At 40.3% G+C, this 25,195-nt stretch overlaps 1 protein-coding gene across 1 annotated transcript in view; it reads left to right on the forward strand.

Annotated features, from left to right (window-relative positions):
* The first annotated feature begins 2,158 nt into the window (after positions 1–2,158).
* The window catches only part of EHD4 (EH domain containing 4), a 30,010-nt gene continuing 6,973 nt past the window's right edge, over positions 2,159–25,195 (forward strand). The window contains exons 1-5 of the mRNA XM_027642278.1: positions 2,159–2,404; positions 10,106–10,282; positions 14,588–14,685; positions 21,722–22,134; positions 24,993–25,157. Of these exons, the coding sequence (XP_027498079.1) occupies positions 2,169–2,404; positions 10,106–10,282; positions 14,588–14,685; positions 21,722–22,134; positions 24,993–25,157 (1,089 nt within the window). The 5' untranslated portion in view covers positions 2,159–2,168. The remainder of the gene's footprint in view (positions 2,405–10,105; positions 10,283–14,587; positions 14,686–21,721; positions 22,135–24,992; positions 25,158–25,195) is intronic.

The following is a 25,195-nucleotide window of genomic DNA, read 5'->3' on the forward strand; positions in this document are numbered from 1 at the left end:
ATTTCACTGACAGCAGGAAGCATCTAGACAGGAACTCTGAAGACAAGCAGAACGAGGTGTGTGAGTGCAAACACTTCCCTTCCCTTTCTGCTGCTTTCCAGCAGACACAAAAGGGTCATGGAGAACAATGAACACTTTATCCCATTTCAAAAAGCTTGCATGAAATAATTACTCAGTACCTCCGTTTTCTATATTCAACGAGAATACAGAGGAAAATGACAGGGTTGATCAAGGAGCTGGAACTGCTTACACACAAGGCACGAATAGATAAGGAATCTGCAACCTAGAAAAAGGACAAGAGGCATCAAGAGCAGAGAAGAGAGACATAGAAAATCTGGAGTGCCCTGTGGAAGATGAACAAAGAATGACTGTGCACCTCTCTTCTAAGACCAGACCTGAAGGTAATCAGACAAAACTATCAAGTAGCAGGTAATAAAGTGAAGTCGTTCTGGACACAACATGTAATTTTCGCTAACCCTGGATTTTCTTGTTGATAAAAGTTTATGCATTCAAAAACTGACTGATGCATTCACTGGAATAATTTTAGGGACTGAAAAAATACAAAGGTTCTGCATCTGCCTCAGTCCTGCACTGAATCATGAATCTCAGAAACTAGGAGGACAGTCTGAGACAATGCCTGCCCTGTGGGGTGTGAGGTATGTGACGTTCTCCAGTCACTAAAATACTGGATGCAGCAAAGACAAATGGGAAAGCAGTCTCGCTGCACACTGCTGTACTTAAGTTTTCCATAGCTCAACCAGGAGCAGTCAGACCTCCTAAAGATGTGGTGATACAAGATTAATTTAAAAGAAATTACTGAAGTAACATGGATAAGATGTAAGTAATGAGAAGGATAACTTAATTACCTATGAATTAACCCATAGAGAAATACAATGAAAATGAAAGGAATACAAAACCTAACTATAAAAAGGGGATTTCAAAAAATGAGGAAGCCAGTCAGCACGACCCTACGTGAAATGGTATAAAATCTTTAGACTCAGCATGGAAATTGCAAGAAAAGAGTTGCAAAACATACGCACGGCCCTAAATAAAATGCCAAGCAAGGAACCAAGAAAAGGCAAAGTGGTTAAATGCCCAGGACTGAGAATTGCTAAAGCCTAACATCTGTTCTTTGAGGAACAGCATGGAGAGGAAGGAGGTGGAAAGGGCACATCTAAACCTGCTGATGTATTTAGAAAAGAGCTGGAGCATGTTGAAAAAATGTAGTATTCAATATGGGAATGAGAAGGAAGAGGAATACCTAGCTAAAAATGTGAATCAGTAGATGTGCTGGACCAGCAAAAGGGGAGTTAAATAAGGATGCTGCAAGGGAGCCAAGGCACAAAAGATAACACTTGTGACATAGTGTTTACAGGCAGATTCAGCAAAAAATGCCCCTCCATTGTTGGTTTTTTTTTCAGGACACCAAGTTTTTTTTCTTTACATAGTGAGCACAAACTTTCATGTCAGAGAAAAACATATTTGTTTTATTTACTTCTTCAAAGTTTTCGTGAATGTGGTGTTATATTCCACTACAATCTCTTGTAAAATCAGTGGAAAAGGTGATCCTTCCATGTGGCTTAACACGACACTGGACCTAAGATTAAAACTAAAGGCTGTATCGTTACACACGTCCCACAGAAACATTTCAAATGTTATACTAGGATTTTTCACTCTGTTTAAACCAGTTGCCTGATGTCGTAGCTAAACACCACCGCGCTTAGTCACAGACTTCTCTGGCATCCAGAGACAGCAACCATTATCAGAAAAACACGAAAAGTATTTGGGCGATTCTACGTTCAGATTGGAGCTGTCAAAAGCTCTCCGGATTGCATTGCTGAGATTTTAGCGTACAGGAGAAGCGCGTACAATTAACCTCCGGGGGAGGATCTGTGGCACAAAAATATAATCCTCTGATTATGAAAAAAGTAATAACCCTCAGAAAACCCCAAGCCGCACCCAGCACCCAGGGTGTGTACTGCAGGGAGAATGGCCCCGCCCGTCCCCGCCGCTGAGCCGAGCGCGGGTAGCGCCGCTGGCACCGCCCCTGAGCCGGGGCCGGCCCGGCTGTGCCCGCCCCGCGGGCGGCTGCGTGCGCGGGAGGCGCGGCGGCAGTGCGGAGATCGGCAGTGCGAGGCTCGGCAGTGCGAGACGGGAGCGGCGGCGGGATGTTCAGCTGGCTGAGCAAGCAGGGCGGCGGGCGGGAGCGCGCCGGCGGCACCGACTTGGTGCAGACGGTGACCGGCGGGCTGCGGGACCTCTACCTCCGCAAGCTGCTGCCGCTGGAGGAGCACTACCGCTTCCATGAGTTCCACTCTCCCGCCCTGGAGGAGGCCGACTTCGAGAACAAGCCCATGGTGCTTCTGGTGGGGCAGTACAGCACTGGCAAGACCACCTTCATCCGGTAGGCAACCCGCGGCCCGCCCCGCTCGGGGAGCGCCGGCCGACGCCCTGCGCGCCTCGCCCCCGCCGGCCGCTCGGTCCTCGTCGGTCACCTCCTGCCCGGGGCGTTACTGCCCTGCGGTTAATCCCTCCCACGCTCTGGCGGCGCTCCCCGCGGCGAGCCCGCCCGTGCGGGGCAGCGGCCGCACGCCTGGCCGCCCACCCGCTGCGCCGAGCCGTGCCGAGCCGTGCCGAGCCGCGGGGCGGGCGGCCGGCGCCCCTCCCGAGGAGCGGGACTTAGCCGAGAGCCTCCGTGGTGTATCGAGGATGATGCCGCTCCCGAGCCTGTTACATGCTCTATAGCTCGCCGCTAGCTTCCTGTTCAAGAATATTATCTCTGTTTCGTGTTCTGCCGAGAAAGTGTCTACTTCCTCTTTGTTCTTTTAATCTCTAAATTATTTCAAAGGAAAACCAGGCACTTCGTATTAAAACGGTGTGACTGCACCGGCTGTCACGGACCGTTTAACCTTCTCTCCTTCCCCTTCTTTCCCAAAAGTATCACGCACAGATTGCATGTGATGATAAAAGAGTAACGTGACGAGAGTTTTGGGCAAAAAGCACAGGGTACCTGGAACGGCTCACCACCCTCTCCTCCCCCCGCCCGTCCCTTTATTTTGGTCAATGACATTGAAAAAGCAGTATCACTTCTAAGGCAGCTTAACAGTGTTCTTGTTGTAGTATTTTCTGTCTTTACTGTATTCTTCATTTTTAAGTTTCTTAGAAGCTCATTTTTATGAAGCCGAAGCATGTCTTGGGTAAGCGCAACCTGTGAATACTTTGCACGTATTTGAGTGTGTTTACCTCTGATGTGCCTCTTACAAATCAATCTAAGGTTATGCCCAGCTCTGCAAAAGACACCAGTCAATTGGATCAAATTTTGACTTACTTATATCTGAGGTTCCTTATAGTCCTTCTGTAAATTTTACAAATATTTATCTTTCGGTTCCAAAGATTACAGGCAGCCTTGCCATAACACTGTTTTATTTTTGCAGTGCAAAAGACCTACCTCCCCTCTCCATTGAAGAGCAATGTTTACCTTTAATCACCTGAGAGTTTTTCAGATGTTTACAGAACTAATCATGTGTCTTTTCTGGTTTTACAACCAGCTAATTGCAGGCTTGAACTTGGTTCTTTACTGATTATATTACTGAATTCCTGCAAACACGTGAAGTGGTGTTGCTCAGAGGAATATTTTTAAAATAGAAATATATCTGTAATTAAAAGAAAAGAAACTTCGTTTCAGGATCCCCACATATAGTCACAAGAAGGTGTGTGTTTGTGGGAAGGATGATTTGGATTTTTCTAACATTTCTGTAGCCATGCTGATTCATGTTCTTCGTTAAAATTACAATTGCTTTGTGAGTCTTTAAATTTCCAGATAGGCATTGTTAGCTGGCTTATGGACAGGGAATAGGGAGAGCATGGGGTGGGAGACAGAACAGTCTCAAATATGTACATACCAGAACCTGTCCTGCCTGTCAGCAGAGTTGCTCTGTCATTTGCAATTCATAGGAAAAAATTTTCCCTTCCTGTAAGTTTGCCTTGGATGAGAACACAGTTTTATGGACATTCAACTTTTCTGTCCTTTATAGTTGTCCATATTTGACTGGAGTGCAAGTCAGTATTGTGCTTAGAAACACTGATATTCCTTGCGGTGCCATAGATGTATTTTTGGTACTGTTGCTTTGCGAGGAACTTGTTGTCACTGTCGTCATAAACTAGTGAGCAACAGCATTGACTGATACTAAGGTACAGTCTGAATGAGAAAAGATGTATAGTTTGTTACAGCTATTCCCAGCTTTTTTTTAGCATTGGTCACTGCTGGGTGAAGATTCCCAGAAAAATTTGAGAGATATAAAGTTTTCAAATATGTTTTCTCATGTGTTTTAATAAAATATCTGACGAAGTGGAGGAGGTGACTTCTACTGTGATGTGCCTTTCTCTTCATCCACTCTCTTTCCCTTTCTCCTGTCCCTGTTTTTTGTAGGTTGCAGAGTGGTTTAATCCCTTACTGGGTATTGGAGAAGACAGGCATTGACTGTGGAGCCCCAGTCAGTAATAGAACAGCTGTTACTGCTTCTAAAGGACCACAGTCTGACCGCACCATTATCAAAATTCATTACCTAAGTGTTATGTATGGAATAGATAATCATTGGCTTAATCAGCATGAGAAAACGCTCCATTCAAGATGGGCAGCAACTTAGACAATAGTGTCATAGGGACTGTTACTCAAAATCCAGTTTAGAGAAGAAAAAGAAGGGGAAAAAAAGAGAAGTTCTTGTATGTTGAGTGCCAAACTTAGATGAAGATATGGGAAAATATTATAATGTCCAGGTCAGCCAGAAATAAATTTCTCCTCTGGTAGGCTGAATTTCCCATGGAAAAAAGTCATACACTCTCAAGATTGTTATATAATTCTTGGTTTACTATAGATAGTTTTTCTTAGAATGATGTAGAAGACGGTAGTGGGTTTTTTTCCTGCAAACCTTTTAATAAACATTATTTTAAATCTTAATTAAAACTGCTTTTTGTTCTAATTTTTTCATTTCATAGTCAGGAGGGCATACTACATCTACCTAAGTGTTTACTGTTTGATTTACTTGTGAATATAACAATTCTCTTCAACTGTCAAATATTCATTTGGGATTTACTGTGATTTAGCCATTTTTGTGAGAACTTCACATTTTCATACCTCTGACACATCCATATCCACCCAGTTCCTTCCACTAAGGCTTTATGGAAAACACTGATCTAGCAATGACTGAATATCCTTGGGGATTAAATATGCAAACAAATACTTCCAGGTTTCTAGCAGCTCTTATGTTTTTTCACTTGATGCTGTTTATCCGCTTTGGCACTTGGAACAATGCAGTGAATTCAGCCAGTTTTGCTGTCTAAGGTGTAGTGCAGCGATAGTGTTTTATTCAAGTATTTGACAATGATGATAATTCAAACAAATATATCCACGCCCAAACGTTAATACTTGCCCGATTGTGTTTAATGAAGTGGGAGGATGGTGAGAGCCATTTCCTTATCTTGTGTATGAGCTATTTGCCATGCAGCTTCTGGAATGGTCTCAAATTCTTCTGTCTGCTTTAGGAAAAAAAATGGGGAAAGGAGGGACATGAGTGGAGAATTGTAGTGTATGAAAAAGAAATAGAAGGTAGTCAATGCAATTTTGTAGTTTTTGACCTTTTTCTTCTAACAGTTAATTAAACTTTTAGTCTAGTAATGTTTACCTTGTCATTAATTTTTCTATTTTAAAAGTGTAAGAGACTGCTGTTTTTAAAGAACTTATCAACACGAGACAAACCAGAAGTAAATTCCTCAGATTGCCAGGCAGTGCTTTTACTTTGCTTACAGGTATTACTCAGAGGTTAAAAATGGTAAACTTCCTGCTATTTAAACTCAACCAGAGCTGGCTTTTGTGAAAGCACCCTTTTGTGTGCATAGTATCTGGAGTAAGTACTGGGCAATCACTTGTACAGCTGCATCTATTTCTTCAGGAGTTGGGGGGGGTAGGTTCTTAATTTCTTTGAGTGAAAGCTGTAATTTTTTGATACTAGCTCTACATGAAAACCTTGAGTTGTTTGGAGCAGAATTCTTAAACTAAAGCAAACATCTGCTAGTTTTGCTGTGTTTAAAAACAAGTGGAATATCTGGTGCAGTATGTAGTATGGAGGTGAGCAGACTTATAAAGAAGCCTTGAGTTTGTCTCCCAGTGCATCACAGAGTACCCCTGCTTAGTGCTGCTCTGTCCAGCTCACCTGCATTTGTGCGTTAGTATGGCTTAGCTAAAGCGTTTAGACTTCAGATGAAGTCACAGAATTGTGAGTAATCTTTTCTATCTCTGGAACATTGTAAACTAGTTTCCCCTAGACTGGCAAACTACATCTTGCAAAGAAACATAGATGAATGTTTATTGGCAAAGCAGAAAGGTTATAGCCCAGGTGAAAACAAAGGGAGAAGAGTCAACAGGATGTCTGTTGTTTGAACTAGACTGTCTTTGGGACACTGGCTATTTTTAAGCATTCTTCCTGTAAACCTTTTTGAACTCCCTCTCTGCTGAAAATTCCTGAGAAGAGCATGCAACTGCAGATCTGAAAGTCCAGGTATTTTCCTGTGTTAATGTAGCATATGGTGCAAAACCATTGGCAGCTTTTCAGTTTACAGAAGGCTGCTCATAGCTTTTCTGTGGGTACTTTTCATGCTGAGAAGTATGATATAGCTTGGTGTGGCTTAGCCCCAGCTTGCAACCAAGCACCATACAGCCACTCACACCCATTCCCTGCAGTGGGATGGGGGAGAGAATTGGAAGAGTAAAAGTGAGAAAACTTGTGGGTTGAGATAAAGATGGTTCAGCAGGTACAGTAAAAGCAGCACACACAAAGCAAAACAAGGAATTCATTCACAACTTAACACAGGCAGGCAGGTGTTCAGCTATTCCAAAGAAAGCAGGGCTCCATCACACATAACAGTGACTTGGGAAGGGAAAATGCTGTCACTCCTAGTGTCTTCCTCTTCCTTCTTCCCTGAGCTTTAGATGCTAAGCACGATGCCGTATGGTATTGAATATCCTTTGAGTCAGTTGGGGTCAGCTGTCCCAGCTGCATCCCCTCCCAACTCTTTGTGCATCCCCAGTCACTTGCTGGTGAGGTGAGATGAGAAGCAGAAAAGGCCTTGATTCTGTGTAAGTGCTGCTCAGCAGTAATGAAGACATCCGTGTATTATCAAGAGTTTTCAGCACAAATTCAAAGCACAGCCACATACTAGTACCGTCCCAGCCAAAACCGTCACATTTTGTACAGCCAGTGCTCAAGAATGGGTTTATTTTTGTCTGTACTGATTATTGATGTGCAATTGTGAGCCAGTCTTAATGGAAGATACCTGCCTTGCAGAGTGATTCCTGTCTCTGTTGAATAGCTGTACCAGGCTCAGTATTGTGACTGCTGGGTGGGGCTTGGTATTTGGGAGATCTCGCCTTCCTAAATTGTTATCTAGGAAGCCAGGTTTTTAAAGCTGCATTTGTGACATTAACTTGGAAGCACCACTGCAGCTCAGTAGCACTTTATTCTTGTTCAGTCATTTCAGTAAGCAGCTAATCTGAATTTGCAGTATTGAGTTCCAAGCTGCAAATAAAGATGTTGGAAATCCTGAAAGATGCTCCACACTTTTAAATGTTTAAATTTTGCAAGTGTTACATGTGCAGCAACTTCATGAGCAGGCCATGAAATTACTCTTTTAGGCATATTGAAGATTGCCATCACTGCCTGTGGATAACCATGCCTAACAGGTTCGTAAGCTTATGATGCATAGCAATTATCCTGTTACCCTGGATGTGTCTTCTCCTGCACTCAGAACCCACCACATAGTTTTCTTTGACCTGGAATCTGGGACTTAGCTCCTGTGTGTTGATTCAGTACAATGTTCTTTACTGCTACTGTGGGAGCTTCTTGTGTGTGTTGTCTGTCATCTTATGAGTTGCTGCCTCTGTTAGCAGAAGTCTGGGAATGACAATTTGTATCAAGACAAGAATTTATTTACCAGTCTCATAGAGATCCTTTCTCTTTTAAAAGAAGGACAATGAGGAAGAGGAGAATTAAGAGACTTTGAAATAGAACATTTTATCATGGCAAGTTAAAAATCTTATTTTAGAAGATGAAAGTATAATTGATCTTTCAAAGTCAAAGTTGTGGATAACTCTTGTCTGGAAAATTATACTGGCTCCTATGAATTAGCCTTGGCGTCCTGTTTTGGAAAACTCTGGTCTGCAATGATGCTCTGTGAAGAGGCAGGAACACAGTTTTGTGTTTCAGGTGTTCCCCTGTTTGCTGCAACACTTGTCCTCAGTTTCCATGCATCAAGGATTCAACTGCTGAGCTATTAAAGGAGTTTTGTCTTCATTTTGTTACATGATCTACTTCATAAGGTGAGGGATCTGCTGCATTGTGCAATCCTGCATGTGCAGAGAGCTTTGAGAGTTGGGGTTTTTTGCTTTTGGAGAGGAGTCAGTTTTATTTCCCTGTTGATATGCATTGGGTACAGTTTATTCTAGAAGGAGAACACATTGACTTGGGCGTGTTCTGGCATAATTGTTCTTATGGTCCCCCTTTCCCACAAGTTTTAGCAGTGGCTTTTTTTTATTTGTTTGTTTGGAAGCAGAAAGCTGCAGGAAATCTCATGTAAATAAGTGTTATAAGCTCCCAGATCATAGGTTGAGCTAATTGGAGCCAGTTTGCTAAGGCTAGTGGAAAACAATCTTTGAAATATGTCACATATATTTAGTTCCTTAAGTTCAGCTTCTGTGCACTGATCTATGAAGTTAGGGAATGCTTGGGTATTTTTTTTAATGGCAGAAATTGTTCAGCAAGTACAGATACTGTGTAAAATGTTTTTTGCAGCAAAATCAGCCAGCAAGTCCTTTCAAATCAACATTGACTTAGGAAATTGTAGCAGAACAGACATAGTGCTCTTGGATTAAAGGCCAGAACAAACCTTTATTGTAAGAGAAATGTTAATATAGATGCACTGAAACCTAACTAGTGCTGTTGTCGTATGTAGGACCATCACCTGTGCCTGAAGAATTCTCATTTAGATCCCATTTTGATCATGTAAATAGTTAAATTGTAGTTGATTAAAATGACTTGATGAGATAATTTTAATGCTCCTGTAATGTCACATTACAGCAGACTTGAAAACATTTTGGTCTTAGTTTTGAGCACCAGAGTGGTGCTGATGTGTGTGAGAACAGTAGCACACATGCTTAAAGTTAAGCAAGGATTGTCGGAATCTGTTTTTGAATAGTGGCAGTTATCAAAGAATGCGGGCTAGAGGGAGGTTTGCTTGATTGGCTTGGGGCTTCTCTTACTTGTCACTTACCATCCAGGAAGGGATGCAGACAGGCCTTTTCTGTAAATACATGCTCTGGTTCCATTAAATTTTAATATTTAAATATGCACTTCATTTCAGACTTTGTTGTCCAGAAAGTCAAGACTTGGTCCACTGAGTATGTGCTGTCTGCATCTGTCGGTGGCCTACTCAAAGGGAGGTGCAAGGATGGTTTCCATTGGCATACACTGCCTGACTTGATGCCTTTTGGAAGTACTTTACTGTTAGACCTCAAGTTCTGCAGTTCTGACTGAGTTAAAATTAGTAAAATCATACTGAGTTCATTAAAGGGTTAGATCTGTCAGCCAACTGAATCTGCTCACATGCAGTTTCAAACCATTCCTGTTTAGTACAGCAGCACTTGTATAGGCTTGAAAAAACTCAGAAAAGCAGCCATGTCTTGTAGTGTAACTGACAGCACTGAGATCATTGGTAGAAGCAGCCACCTGAATGATTCGGGTGGTGCATTTGAGGGAATACTTTCCACACTGTTTTTGTAAAGGGATTTACTTTATCCCTTTATTAGGTTGTAGTGAAAAACTGATTCAGTTCTCTTCCTCCCCTCCTCACCAGGTTACAGAAATAATGAAGTACAGGAAAATAGAATCTATTCTTACAGAGTATGTATATCCTAGGGAATTATCAAGCAAATTTTCAAGCAAAAAAAAAAATGTATTTGCTCTCATCATAGTTCCCAGTCATTCAGTCTGTATGAATATCTCTGTATAAATATAATTATTCTGTATAAATATGTTTATGTATTCTGCATCTCTAGATACCTGCTTGAACAAGACTTTCCAGGCATGCGGATTGGTCCAGAACCTACCACAGATTCTTTTATTGCTGTGATGTATGGAGATACAGAAGGAAACGTTCCTGGAAATGCCCTAGTTGTTGATCCTAAGAAGCCATTCCGCAAACTCAGCCGCTTTGGAAATGCTTTCCTGAACAGGTGGGATCTGCTTGCTTGCTGTCTTCTGATGTTTATGTTTAAATTTTTGTATGTTCTGTTTGAACAGCATAGAATAAATATTTAAATACAAGCAAGAGCAGTGGCAGTTAAAGTGAATAAAAAAAAAAGGCAGTACTAGGTAGGGTGGGTGCTGTTAGGATAGAGAGATTCAGTTTTCTCAACAGGAAATCCTTGTTAAAACCAGTTCACAGAAAAAGGCTGAAGTGCTCCACTGGTGACTTGTTTGTAAGGCATTACACCAACTGGAACTGAAGACATAAATTCTTCTGCTCAATAAAACTGATAAGTTAGTACTATTAATAAAAACTACCATCAAAAAAAAGGGGAAAAAAATTTCCTTTTGATGCTGTCCTGTTCCTTTCCATTGATCTCACTGGATGTCTTGGTATGGCTCTTTAAAATTGTGAATTTCTGGAATATGTAAAACTGCCTACAAGAATGGAGAAGATCTGAATGTGCCTTCTGGAGAAAATATGTACTCAAGCTCTTAATTGTTTATTTTTGACTAGCTGGTTTTCACAGACCATAGTTCCATAGCGCACGGAGATAGTGTTAGCTTCTGGATGGCTACTGTGTATTTCTAAAAAGGGAAGAGTTGTTCAGGGGCTGTGAGTATTGCCATAGTAAACTTAAGTAGCGTGCTAAATATTTCCAGTTAAAGTTATTAATAACTTTGTTCACATTGTCTGAGCAATCACCTTGTTTTCTTCCTGTATTTGACGGTAGCTTGACATGGAGGCTTCACTTCACAAGCTAATTAATCTAAATTGGTTCTTTTTAACAATAAACTTTCCTGTTTGGCTGATAAACGCTGGCATATGTGTTAAAAGTTCATCATGTGCAGTTTTATCTTTTGCTGTGCTTATTCAACGAAGAACGTTTATAGCTGCTTATAGTTGGCTTGGCTATCACTTTGCTAAGATAAGAATATGTGCTGTGGGAAGCTGCAGCCAAGTCCCATTTTAAATAATAATTTTTAGATTATTGTCTAAGTTCTGTCCTCCAGATCACTGTTGTGTTTCTCCCTTTTGCCACCATTGTGCTCTTTCTATCAAAATTTAATTACTCTAAATTGTATTTTGCACAGTATTCAAATATTTGCACGGAACATATGATAATGGTATGTGTTTGTTTGAATGAATGGTATAGGCATAACTTTTTGCCTAAATCATCTCTCTAACTAGTTGTATCAGGTCCTGAATATTATGCAAGCAAGATTATTTGCTACCTAAAAAGATGTACATTCAAAGTAACTGACTAAATTATTTGTGACTGTGATATTGTTATATTGAAGTGCTGTGAGCAGCCTTATCTTTCCCAACAGTCACATTTGCTCTTTAGTTTTGCAGTGAAGATCTGGATGCTAGCATCACCTCAGTCTGCCTCTCTGATCACGTTGCTGATTTTCAGAATTTGCAAACTCCTTTCACTTCATGACTTCCCCTAGTTGAAAATGTCTTAGGCTTCAGTGTCTTTGAGTAACTTCCCCTGGATCTTACCTGCAGTCATGCTACATATTTTACTTTGCCTTCTCTCATTTACCATGCTGACAGTACTTTAAACTCAGTATCACATTTTTCACTCCTGCCTTAATAGACTTTCCTCTGCTTCCTCCTCCCTTCTCCCATTTTATGTTTAAATGATTTCCCAATCCAAGTGTTTTGCCTTATGGAAGAACTTAAGGCTATGGACACTTAGACTATGAAGTTAAGTGCCCTTTTCATCCAAATGTTATAATCCAAATGACAGGAAACAGGGACTGAGGTAATGGAGAAACTAAAACAAAACAAGAACACAATAGTACAATCAAGGCTTGTACTTAGTAATTAGCCACATTAATTTATTGATGTTACCTTGCTAGTTTTTTCCATGACTGCTTCTTATTTCCCCCTGTATCTCACTGCTTGGGAGAGATCTTCCTTTGAGACTCCTGAGTGTAGAAACTAATCTCTTATTTCTCCTGCATACTTTTAAGAAAAGTTGGGAAGGGAAGGGGGACAGCACCTAGTGTGCCCTTGGATGCAGGTGAGGAAAGAATATTGCATTATACCCTATGTAAATAAAGCAGTGCTGCTGAGAAGAAATGCGCGGTGCGGCTCTCTTATAATGTGTCATAAACCATTACAGTCATCTCATTCACACAACTGTTTTTGTAACACTTTTCTTTGGTGAAAATCTGTTTGTCATTCAGGGGGATAGTGTGTAGTTTTGCTTTTTATGGTGCAGCACTTGTGTGACCTGCATGAAGTGGGCTTTTAAGAAAATGTTGAAAAGAGATATTCAGATACAGCTAGCATTACAGTTTTAAGTTGTCTGAAATGTTAGTTTGAGGTAAGATTTTTAACCCATCTGTCATCTTGAGCTTATCTGGGTATATTCAAAAAGTAACAGCCACTTAATTCTGAGTTTATTCTTCTATTTCGTATGTGTTTCCCATGTACTTTTCTCGTCCTATTACCACTAATGACTGCTGCAAAGACAGCAGCGCCTACATTTCTGAGGCCTGTAGTTCTCTGTTTTCTGATACAGATACTGCTGTATTGTTCAGCTAACATAACAGGGCCTGTCTTCTCATATGATATGTCTAGAAACATCTCAGTGATACTGAACAAGCTGTCTAAGGTTGAATGAAAGTGATAAGAAAAAGCATACATGACAATTCACTCTGAAAAGTTCAAAATTTATGAAAGCTACTTTATGCTGTACATACTAGTGATGTATGCTTTTTGTAATGGCTTACATGATGAAATGTATTTTCTTTGTTGCTCTTTCAAAAGCATCTCTTAAGCTAGTAGTAAATTACCTTAGTGAAAAAATTTTCTTCAGATGTGTGGTATTTTCTACACTGGTGTCCCACTAAAAACACAAACAACCCCCCCCCAACCAACAAACAAAACCCAAGAAGGGTACTGCTGTTTACATACTGTAAGGTTTTATCAGGCCCAGATGGCTGCTGTTTCCTTATCCCCTCTTGGGTTTCAGGGAGAGGCATAGCTGATGCTGCAGTGTCTGTTGTACCCAGGAAGGGACGCTGTGTGCTTTTGTTACAGGCTCATTACTACAAGGTCCACTAAAAAACAAGGTGAAGTGAGGTGTAAGGACTTTTTTTCCCAATTTCCTTTGAACTGTTTGTATCTATAAAGTAGCACCCAGATTTCGATATAACTTACATTCTATATCCAATATTTGCCTGCCTGAACTCTTCCTAACTCAGATTATCTTTGGTCTCAGACTTCTTGTCTGACCTTGGCACAATTATGACTTGCTGTCTGTGATAAGCTGTTTTTGAGGCAGCACACCTTCTGAAGCCATGGGTTGACACAGGGCAGGCATCCTTACAGCCTGAGCCTGCAGCTTAACCCCGTGCTGGGCAGCCTCAAAGGAGGAGAGTAGGTTAACACTGTGTGCTTGTTATAAGTCTTCAGCTGCCCCTGATAAGAAGATTAAACTCTAATGCAAATCTCTTAAAGGCAGTTTATTATGAGGGGTGGTGAAGTTCTTCAGTCATGAACTATCTTAGAAGCGTGAGAGTAGCTTAAAGGTAACACACCTAGTGTTCTGCTGGGCTATGAGTCCTTGTGAATTATTTATTTTTCAATAATACCGCCATTGAATTTGTTTCCTGTTGCAGAGGCAGGAGGTTATTGTTTAGAGCATGCTGTGTGTAATTTGAACTCTTGGTTCAAGCAGTGTGAAAGTTCTGGCTTGGTTTGTGGGAGAAATACAGTTTTTTCCACAAGCCCCACCTGAGGAGAGCAGCAGGTTATGGAGTGGGGGCTGCTCAGATGCTGCTGAATCAGGTGAGAGGGAGATATGCCAGGGACTGGAACATAAACATATCGTCAGTTTGGCTTTCTTCCTGCTATCCTTTTCTTTTCAGTCTCTTTGAGTTTGGGCATAAGTTGGAGTATATGAACAGTTTTCTTTTTGTGCATGCTAATTTTGGTCCTAGCAAAAATGGTGGTTTGATGGAGTCTTTTTAATGTTGCATTTAAGGCCCATGTTATCAGCTCTTGCAAAATTTGGAGTTTTATCAGCACTTACACATACAGTTTTCCAATGTTTTCCTGTGTTTTCCTTTTTAAGAAGCTCTCTTTATATTTTTTCTTAAACATGTATAGTTGCCAAATAATATAAGGGTTCATCAGGGCTTCAGAAACTTTTTAAAATCTCACTTGAGTCTTTCTAAAATCAGATACATAATGGGGAGCTCTCAAGCAACAATCTGTATGAGAGCTAGAGCTATTGTTAATGTTGGGTTTTTTTCTTCCTTCTTTCCTGCAGGTTCATGTGTTCTCAGTTACCTAACCAGGTACTGAAGAGCATCAGTATCATCGACAGCCCTGGCATTCTCTCTGGAGAGAAGCAGCGCATCAGTAGAGGTGAGTTGCAGGGCTTGACAATAACCAATCTCACTAACTTTTTTTTGCTCTATTGAACAAGTCAGCATTGTAATCTGTTGGGAGTGGTTTTAGTGGTACTGACTGGTGTTGTGTCCAAAAGTTTCATACTGCAAGCCCTGTTAAACCCATGTTTTAAGGCTGGATGTAGGATTTGGAATTTTGTCTCTTGAAAACTGGTGGGGTTTGGGATTTCTGTCATCTGCTGCTGTTGCTGCAGTGACTACAATTACACAGTCTGTTGTCTAATTAGTGCTTTGACACTCCTGAGAAAAAGCCTTATTTTCATAATTTTAATTGCTTTTGGCAACGTTAAGATAAATAGACTCTTATATACACTACTGAAGTTCAGGAATGAAGATATGTTTCATAATAGCTATAGGTTGGTCATGTCTAAAAAATGAGGAGGTTGGACCATAAATAAGGTGGTTTTGTAGCCGGCAAAGCTGCTAGTGTTGCTTCTTAAGGTTGCTCAGTCATGCCATAGTATAATTTCCAGTCAAAAGACTTCCTGGGTGTAGAGGGAATGAGAATATTTTTAATAATATGAAAATTCTGCAAAGAACTGTATGCTGTTTAACAAGCTGTTTAAGAAATTAGCCTGTCTTTGAGAAACTATTTAAACAAAAGCAACATAATGTAAACAACTTCCTTCCTTGCTTTCTTCAGCTGCATTTAAGTGCATGTCAGTTTTCTGCGGAGTTGTGAATGGTAGTGATCCAGGGTGTGGTTTATGCCCTCTGTTCTCAGACTTTTGTTTAAGAAATGGAAACTTGTGTTTCATGTCTGTGTGAGAGGAAATAAACAGTTCTTTAGCATATCACACTTGGGATTTTTTGAGGAAATTCTGGTGTCAGCACAGTATATGGCAGCTGTGCAACAATAGTCTTGTCTTTACATTACACTGACAGAATGAGGGACTAACTTATTAGGACTGTAATCTAAATTATACTTTCTTAGTAATCTGGTCTACTAGATGTTTCTGGATTCTTTGTTCAGTGAAATTTTGTCCTCTATTACTCATACAGTCAGGTAAAAGCATTTATCATGAGGAGAGCGCTGTGCTTCCCTTTGCAATCTATTGGTGGACTAGTAGAGGTGAACAGTGTGAGTGCTCTGTGTCTGTGCAAGCAAAGGCTTGAATGTTGTGAAACCAGAGATAAAACAAATACTGCGTGTTGGACTCATTTCTAGATAGAAATAGGATGTATAACTAATGATCTTTAATCCCGAAAAAATCTTATCATAAATGTGTAGGTCTCAGCTTGCAGAGTCTGATAAAATCAAAGATGGTCTTAAATCTCCAACTTCTACATTGTGGATTCCAGATCCCTGTTACCTCCTCAAATAAAAATTAGGTGCATCTTACTCTCTCTCTGCTTGTTAAATTGAGAAAATGATGCTTGGCAACATTCAAGTCTCTGTTGCCACTTTCATAACATTATGGAAGTGAATATGAAATAAGCAAAAAACTAGAGTATCATATTCATATGACACTGAAAAGGTGAGCAGTTGTGTAATTCAACACCATTATGGATTCCTGTGGAAGTCTCAGACTTCCATGTGGAAGACAGTTGTGTCACACCAGGTTATGTTTAACTGATAGTCCTGTGTTGCCTAAAGGACTGTGGCTCTTCACTGCCATCTAGAATTGCTCTTCTTACTTGACAAAGCGTATGACTCTTTTTCTCTTATTGTTCAGAAACACTGTTTCTTGATGGTATGTGCCTTATCAATTGTTAGGGCCTAGGTGGCCTGCCCTTTGATATGGTGGACTTTCACCGAAGTTGACATAGCTCAGTGATGACCTCAAACTCTTAACTGTTTTGAAGGCTTTAACTTGATTAGATTGCATTTCATGAATTTTTTTAACATGTTAAAGATTGTCTTGAATGTATCACTTGTCATAGTTCTCTTATCACAAACGTGATTCTCCTGTATGCTGTTAGGTTTAATCAGTGCAGTTGAACCATACAGGAGGTTTTGGGAGTTGGCTTTAGAGTATTGTTCTCTCTGTGCCCCAGGCTTTAAGGGTGGGTTAAAGGTTTCATTTGCTTAGGCATCGGCATACATAAAGTTACCTACAGGGGACTATGGACTTATTGCATGCACCTATTCCATGCTATCATGATTAGGCAATACCAGGCTCATCTTTGGCTGAAATATTGCATAGTCAGATACATTTCCTGTATATGATTCTTGGGCTGTTTATGCTGTATCCATATAGGTGGGTTGTGGGGTACAAACTTGATTTGTCCTGTGATGCTGCACACAGCAAGGCTTGTGTGACCTTTTTCCAGAAGGAATCAGTCTGACTTAAACATATTTATGCTGTAAGTCTACGTTGGCATGTTTTGAACTTTGAGTTGCTTTGATTACTTTTTAAATCACTGTGTGCATATGTAAGCAGGATGCTACAAGATCTTTTCTACTGTCCCTAAATGCATCTCTGTCAGTGAAGGTTCTTTTTTCTAGAATTTTAGCTTGTGTCTAACATTGGTGAGCAGCACCTTTTCTTATAGGTGATGTTTTAAAGTCATTGATGGAAGAATAAGGTTGCAGGGCCTCAGTGTAAAACCTTAACTCTTTGTTGTTGGTGGGTTTTTTTCCCATCTTCTCACGAGCAGCTGTTTAATTGTTTCCCTATGAATTAATGTAATATCTGCATAATGATTAAATTTGACAGGTATCACTAGGAGCAAGGTGAAGCCTTCTGAGACCAAGGAGAGAATCAAATGTTAGCTTCATTTTAAAATGCAGGAAAACGATAAAGGGACTTTGTAAAAGTACAGGACATGCACCATTTCCCAGCATGGCTCTATTTTTAACTTTGGAAAGCATCCAGGCTGTGGATGAAGGAGCTGATTGCTTGAAGGGTCAAAAATATACAGAGTGCAACATTCAAAGATGTCTCATGACACACCTTTCCTGCTTCTGTTGTCGGCAGGAGGATATGCCAGAAGCTTCCTGGCTGTCACTTCAGGGGCTGTACAAGTGGCTGGAGGGGAATATGCAGACATACCAGAATTGTCCTGTGATCAGACAATACCTTTCCCTGTGCTGTTTCTGCAGCATCACTGGTGATGTTCACAACGTCTCTGTCAGATAGAAACATGCATATGGTCTGCAAGATTTGGAAGGACCATTGAGTGTCTGGCAGGATGTAGGAAGGAACCACTTTTAGCAAGGCGAGGGGGGTTTGGTTCATGATTGAGTGGCAAGAAAGCAAGTCTTTCAAGAAGTATGAGGAAAGAGCTCAGGGGAAAATGGTATTGGTTAGTGTGCATTTCTAAAACTGGAGTTACTTAAATACAAATAATTTTCACAGTTCAATCTGCTTGTGAAAATGTACTTATGGATTAAGTAAGGTGATATATATAGTTAGAGCATTGTGTCAGGCTTTCCCTTGCAGTGAGACACTACATTCTCCTTATTAGTCCTCCAACAGGAGAGCAGTAAGTGTGTTATCCAGGAGTGCTGGATTAAGACAAGCTTTCATTAATATAACTGGAAATTTCCACTCCAAATAGCAGAAGGGTACATCTTTCCATGTGTGACTGAGCTCTCTTTGAAAGACTGGGAAATTAGATTCTCATCTGTGGCATTAGAAGAACAGCAGATTGGGTAGGGGAGAAAGGCTGCACTTGTTCTTGTCCAAGTTGTGTGTTGTAGCCTTGGTTGTGTGGTGCTAAGACAGCAATGGCGGGTGGGATTGCTCTTGCTCTCTGCCCACGCCTGATTGATCTGGTAGGTGGGTGATGTTCTCTGAGCCTGGAGGCTCCTCATTGCAGCACTTACCTGAGAGATGATTCTCTGCTGCTGTGCCAATGGTGCCAGCCTCAGGCATAGAAGAACAGGACACTCCACCTGCCTGTCTGTGCTAAAAGAGTATGGGTGGAGTCCATCAAGCCTCCCAAATCGTTTTCTGAATTGCAAAAACTTTGGAAGATGATATTAGGTCAAGTCAGAAGTTATTTGCCTTGAGCCCACAAGGGAAAGACAACCATTTTTTTAAATCTGTATCACTGATTGGCACAGAAAATTGACCCATGCTCATACTGCACAACTGCAAGCTGTATCTTTGAGTATGGCTAGTGGCTGTTGTGCACAGGGCACACTTTGCCCTGTACTGATGACATGTAATAGCTCATGATCATTCATCAGTGTTTCCAGAGCTGGTAACCACATGCAGTTTCTCTCTGAGTTTTTCGTCTCTTCCATGTAGTTTCATTTTGTTCTCTTCTGTGGTCTCTGCTCAACCCATTACTGATGCCCAACAGTTATGCCTCTGTCTGAAACACCATCTTGCTCCCTCCTGCAGCTTGCGATGAGTTCAAGAGCTCCACAGTGCTGCTGGTGGATCACTGCTTTCCTCTATCCCTTAGCTGGGTACAAGGGTGACTTGCCACTTTCTAATATGCATTTACAAGTAGATATTGAACCTGGTGACATAAAGGTCCTCAATCTGGATGGAATTGTTGACATCAGTCATTGGGAACAATCCTTTGAAGAAATACCAACAGTTAGAGCAAAAAGAGGCCGAAAGTATCAGCACCAAAACTTTTTTGCTCAAGTTTTCCAGTCTGATCAGTGTTGACCTAGTACTGCTCAACTTTGAAAGCCACAGTCCACACAAATATATGAAAATACTTCACCATATAGTGCTTCTCTGTAGTTCAGATATACTCTAATGTGAAACTACTGAATCTGTAGATAAATTCACTTCTAATGACAAATTTTCATTAAAATTAGCAGATTTTCCAAATTTTTTGAGATCTTTCTTAGCCTCAAAAGACTTTTCTTTCTCAAAGCAAATGCTTCATTAATATTTAATCCACATTTAAAGTAAATTAATTTATTTATACACTTGTTGCCTGTACAGTTGTTTTTTTTTTAGTTCACAGACCATCAGATGTGTGGTGAGAACCTAAGTAACTGGGCTTTTAAGTCGCCTTCTCACATACCCATTTGTGTAAAACTTCATAGAATTTAACTTGCTTCAGTTTGCAATTTTGTTTAATGTCAACCATATTTCGTTTCATGTGAGTGAAGCATAACAGACCATTGCGTAGCTCAGCATTACTGCAGTGTTGCAGTTATGCTGTGACATGCAAGTGACATAGAGGATCTCACTTCTCCCTTTATTTCCTGCTAAATTTTTATAAATTACTCATACTGGTTTTGAATAGATGCATAGTGTAGAGGGAGAAGAGTTCTCTTCCAAAGATGTTTTGTACAGCTTTCCTCCTTGCCCCCTCAACTTTCAGCTTGCATTCAGCCCTTCAGGAACTGGTCGCAGGAAAGAACTTAGGAAAACCCCAGAGCAGCACTATCAGCTATTTAACGTGGCCCCCTCCTTTCAGTTTGATGTGTCTGTCTGTTTTTTTAGTGGAGTTTTATGATTTTTTTTAATTTTTTTTTGGAGGGTGGGGAGGGGGCAGGGCAGAAAATACAGGTAATTAGGGATATTTTCTTACTATTAACTAGAATTTCTGGATTTAATTTCATATGCTGTTTGTAATTTTTAAATGAAAGGTTTAAGACTGAGTTATTTCCTGAGTTGCTAAACATACACAAGTATACTCCATGACAAATGGGGAGGTCATTTTTTCCTACTACATTCATATACTTTTCTTGATGCTGGTCCTAGTCAGGTTCTGCTGGAAAGCAAAAAGAAAAAAAAAAAACCCCGAACAAACAGCTGATTTGCTTTTGACTTCCCTATTGAAGGCCAACAACTTGAGGATATAATAAATAATGACTCTTAAAAGCTAAGCAACTTAACGATATTTCCTCCTACACCATTTATTTTCACTGTTTGAAAGATGCTAGGGAGAATGAAGAGTGGTGAAGGGTCTTTTGCTTGTATCTGGACCAGGTTTATGAAGAGTCAGGTATGAGTAGTCTAATTGGGCTTTCTTTGCTGGGGATTGGAAGTTTAAAAGTTTATCTTGCACAGTTGAGAAATGACCAAAGACACCCTGGTAACTGACCTTTCTTTGCTATTGGCATTTAAATATATACTGCTGGGAGCAAAACTGTTGATTGTGTTTGGATTACTTTACACCTGTCATTGAATATTGACTGCTCCCTCTTTTGGATCTGATTTGTTTCTGAGAGGATGAGAAGGGGAGGGATGTCAGCTCCCAGCTCATACTTTGCTGTTCCTTACTCATACAGGATGAGTCACATCCATGCTAAGCCCAATGCCACATCACCGGTGGTGACTGCAGATTAGATGTGTCACTTTTGAATAAGGAGTTCCTGGATACTGTTTGTTGTGTGAATTAGGTACCAGCTGCACTTATAAAAGCATTTAGACAGGTACTTTGAATAGGCTTTCCTTTAGAACATGATAAAGCTTGTTTTAGATGATCAGAGAGGTCATTGCTCATGTTCTGTAATCTGTCATGTCCTCAAGGCCATCAGCAGTGCAATCATGTTGCGTGTAAATTGTATTTTTGAGTCTGCTGTGGCAGAAATAGCAGCAAGTGATGTAATGCAAGGAGAGATGAGTTTGGACATGCTTTTAAAATCCTAATATTTCTGGTTGCTGACTTGCATTGGAGTGCTGCATCTGCACCATTTTTTCCTTCTTAGTTCTGATAAGAAGTGCTACCGAAGTGGCCAACATTAGTAGTGATAAAGAGAGACTGTGATAAGAGGCCCACAATCCTGTGTAGCTTGGGTGCTCTGCTAGAGCCAGAACTTCTGGGGGAAGGCAAACATGGGTGTGAGACAATAGCTTCCAACAGCACAAAAGAGTGACATAAGAGATGGGTGGCAAGGTCAAAAGAAGGGCAGTGATAAAAACAAAAGCTGGTAGTAGTATGAACTGGTCTAAGGAAATGCGAGATACAGTTGTCCTGATCTCATTGTCTGCAGATACTGTCCTTCTGGTGGTCCATCTCCTCTTTTACCCCAGGTAGAGGCTATGATCACCTTGTTCTCTATCTCCAGCCCTACCTTCTCTTGCTTTTCTGAATGGTAGGACTGTAATAGTGTTTTCTTCCTTCAGGCTATGACTTCTGCCAAGTCCTCCAATGGTTTGCTGAGAGGGTCGACCGCATCATCCTGCTTTTTGATGCCCATAAGCTGGATATATCTGATGAGTTTTCAGAGGCTATTAAGTCATTCCGGGGTCAGGATGACAAGATTCGAGTGGTGCTTAATAAGGCTGACCAAGTGGACACACAGCAGCTGATGAGGGTCTATGGTGCACTCATGTGGTCCTTGGGAAAGGTGATAGACACACCAGAGGTCCTGCGGGTCTACATTGGCTCCTTCTGGGCCCACCCTCTCCGAAACACAGAGAATCGAAGACTCTTTGAAGCTGAGGCACAGGATCTTTTCAAGGATATCCAGAGTCTCCCACAGAAGGCTGCTGTGAGGAAACTCAATGATCTCATTAAAAGGGCAAGACTTGCAAAGGTAAGAAAAGAAAAGAAAACTAAATTAATTGAATGAGCAATCTCTACTGCTCTTTGATTGTGTCCTTTCTCAGCCTTCCTAATCTTTCTCTAGTAACTATGTGTTTGTAGCAAATGGATTGAATTGTCACTTTTTCAAGCCTTTTTTTCTGATTCTGGAGTGAGTTTTTGTAATACTGTAGCTGCTGTTAGGATAATAGTTAAAAGAACTGCCAAGCTGTTTGTTGTTTTGAAAAGCTCAAAAAACAAAATTTGGCATTTGGAAAAATGGAAACAAAGGAAAACTAACTTCAGAAATACTTAGAGAGAAAACTGCTGGTAGCAAACAGGAATTCCAATTTTCTGTGCAGTTATCAAACAGAATGTGAGTTTGAGTTAATGCAGTTGTCTTAGAACACATTTCCATGTGGACTTCGAAGCAAAAACGAAGAGGGCTTGCAATTACATTGATACATAAATAGTTGTTTCATGATATGCACCATTTCCTGTGTTGGCTTATTTGACTTTCTGAATATGATGATACACTTTTTTTTTCTTTTTTGTGGCTTGTGCTATAGGGGCACCTAGTAGAAGATGCTTCTTTGAAAATTCCGTTTAAAATCACAATGATGTTGTCTTAAAAGTTGCTCTAATCTCAGTTTGTTTTGTGCCTGTTGTTGGCAGCTTTTTGTTTTCAATTGTTACAATTGTTTTGGCATTGAAAGAGCATCAATTGAATAATTTTTAGTGTTTCTATGAAACGTAAAATAAAAATGGATAAACATGAATACAAAATACAATGCTCGTAGGGAAATGCTAATTAGACAGCTGCAGAAGGGGAATAAACTGTTTATCTGCAGGAAAGCAGCAATGTAATCCTTCCAGCGATGTCTTTTTATCTTCAAAACTGAACTCAAAAGTACAGACACTCAGAAATCTTTTTTTACAGCATTGCATGGATGGCTTTTTTTGCCCTATTTCTATGCTACCCTGTTCTTAATCTCTTCTAAAACTTGTACAGTGACTAGAAACAAAAGCAAACTCTTAATATGCTGTCAAATTTGAGCATTAGGCTTTTTGCCTTTTTTTTTTTTCTTTTTTAAGTCTTGTGACTCACTATCCCATTTTAAAGATGGGAACTGTTCTTATCTACAAGAAACACATGTGCATACTGGCAGACCTTAGGCCACTAAGCGTACACATGTGAAACTGTTAGTGCTTGTGAATTATAAACATACTTTTCTGGTTTTGGTAGAAGCATTATTTTGGACATAAGGTTCATAAAATTACTTACAATTATTTATAAACTTAGAAATGTCTTTATTGAATCCATTCTGTCATTATGGAGAAATAATTATATCTATCCTCTTAGAAAATTTCATGATTTTATGCTTATTTTGGGTGTGCAAATAGAAACTGCTTAAATAATTTTTATTGAAAACCAAAGATTTTTTTTCCCCCAGTTTCCTCCTAAATAAATAAGGAAATGAATGGGAGAGAATTGCCATGTGCAGATTGTGTAAGGTTTATATAGAATACTATAATACACATTCTGTCATGGTTTGGTAGGTATTAAGTATTATACTTCCACCACATCTAAGCAGTCACTTGTTTTACTGATGCTTTTTAAGGGTAGTTTGTCTTCCCCATCTTCAAAATGTCAACTTTTTATTGCTCACCAGTGTGCTGGACATTTTTCTTTTTAATATTTTTCTTCTGTGCATGTGAAAATTCTAAGTAACTTCTTTTTGTGAACAGCTGCATCCTTTTTAAATGAAGAAGGACACGAGTTCTGTAAAGGCATCCTGTTGTGGAGGTCATTTGTCTTTAGTGGTCCTGGCCAGGTCAGAGCTTAGGAAAGGAGTTTGGTAATATCAAGCTGTGATAGTCGTACTTTGCTTCTAAAAGAAGACTGCTCTTGTGCCTTCACTCTTATGTGCAAAACAAGTATAACTGACCACACAACGAGCTGGATAAGTGAACTCACCTCAGTTAAGAAGTGCAACCACTCTTTCTCTTCTGGACCTGATCACTCACTGTGTGGCTAAGTAGATCCTTTTGGTGGTGAAAAGTTGTGGGAGAATGGGAAGGGAGGTGAGATGAATAGTTAAGGATAAAGGTAGGAGGGTGCATGGGCAGGACGGATGTTTGGATGGCAATGTTGGATTGTCTCAATCATGGCAGATAGGAAGCTCTAAGAACTCTGCCAGTATCAATGTGTTTAAAGACTTGTTATCCTAAATTAATGTATTTCCTTATATGCTGAAAAGACTCTACTTTTCTCCCTAAGGCTTTGCAAGGCAGCCATTGCGTGCTGTTCCTGTAGTATACTGACTGGTCTGTCATCTACATAGGTGGCTGCATGTGTATAGACTACAGGCACTCACTTTTCTGTGAGTAAATAGGTAGGATTACAATACCACTTCAAATAGATAGCCCTGCCATTTAACATACTTGGATTATTTTTGGAATTATCCCATTGATTCCCACAACAGCTGGGAAGACAAATGAGTTACAAATCTCTAGCACTGAGACAGATGGACCAATATGGTTGGAGCTCCATGTATAGTGTCAGGTGTTTGGGGCCTTGCTTTTTCTCTCTCTGTTGTACCATGCTGTACCATGGTTCTTAAAACTGCAACTGTGCATCTGTATTTCTTTTAAATGGGTTTCCTTTCTCTTTGGCCCTCCAAGGAATGCTGAAAGCAGCAAAAGCTAGTTGATGTAAACACAAAGTTCCAGAAACAGTATGTGATAATTTCTTCTCCTTGAGCTGATTTAGGGAAACATGTTTCTGTTTCTTTTTGTGACCTGAGTGAACGACGGTATTGTGAAGTGTAGGTAAACAGTTGGCTTGATTTTAGCTTTGCTTCTTCTTAGGTTCATGCTTATATCATCAGCTATCTGAAAAAAGAGATGCCCTCTGTATTTGGAAAAGAGAACAAGAAGAAGGAACTGATCAACAGATTGCCAGAGATCTACATCCAACTGCAAAGGGAATACCATATCTCAGCAGGGGACTTCCCTGAAGTCAAGAAAATGCAGGTAAGATGATAGTATTATTTCAGTGGAATTGTACTCTA

The sequence above is a fragment of the Corapipo altera genome, unplaced genomic scaffold (assembly GCF_003945725.1).
Source record: "Corapipo altera isolate COAL_440 unplaced genomic scaffold, ASM394572v1 23b, whole genome shotgun sequence".
NCBI classification, from domain to species: domain Eukaryota; kingdom Metazoa; phylum Chordata; class Aves; order Passeriformes; family Pipridae; genus Corapipo; species Corapipo altera.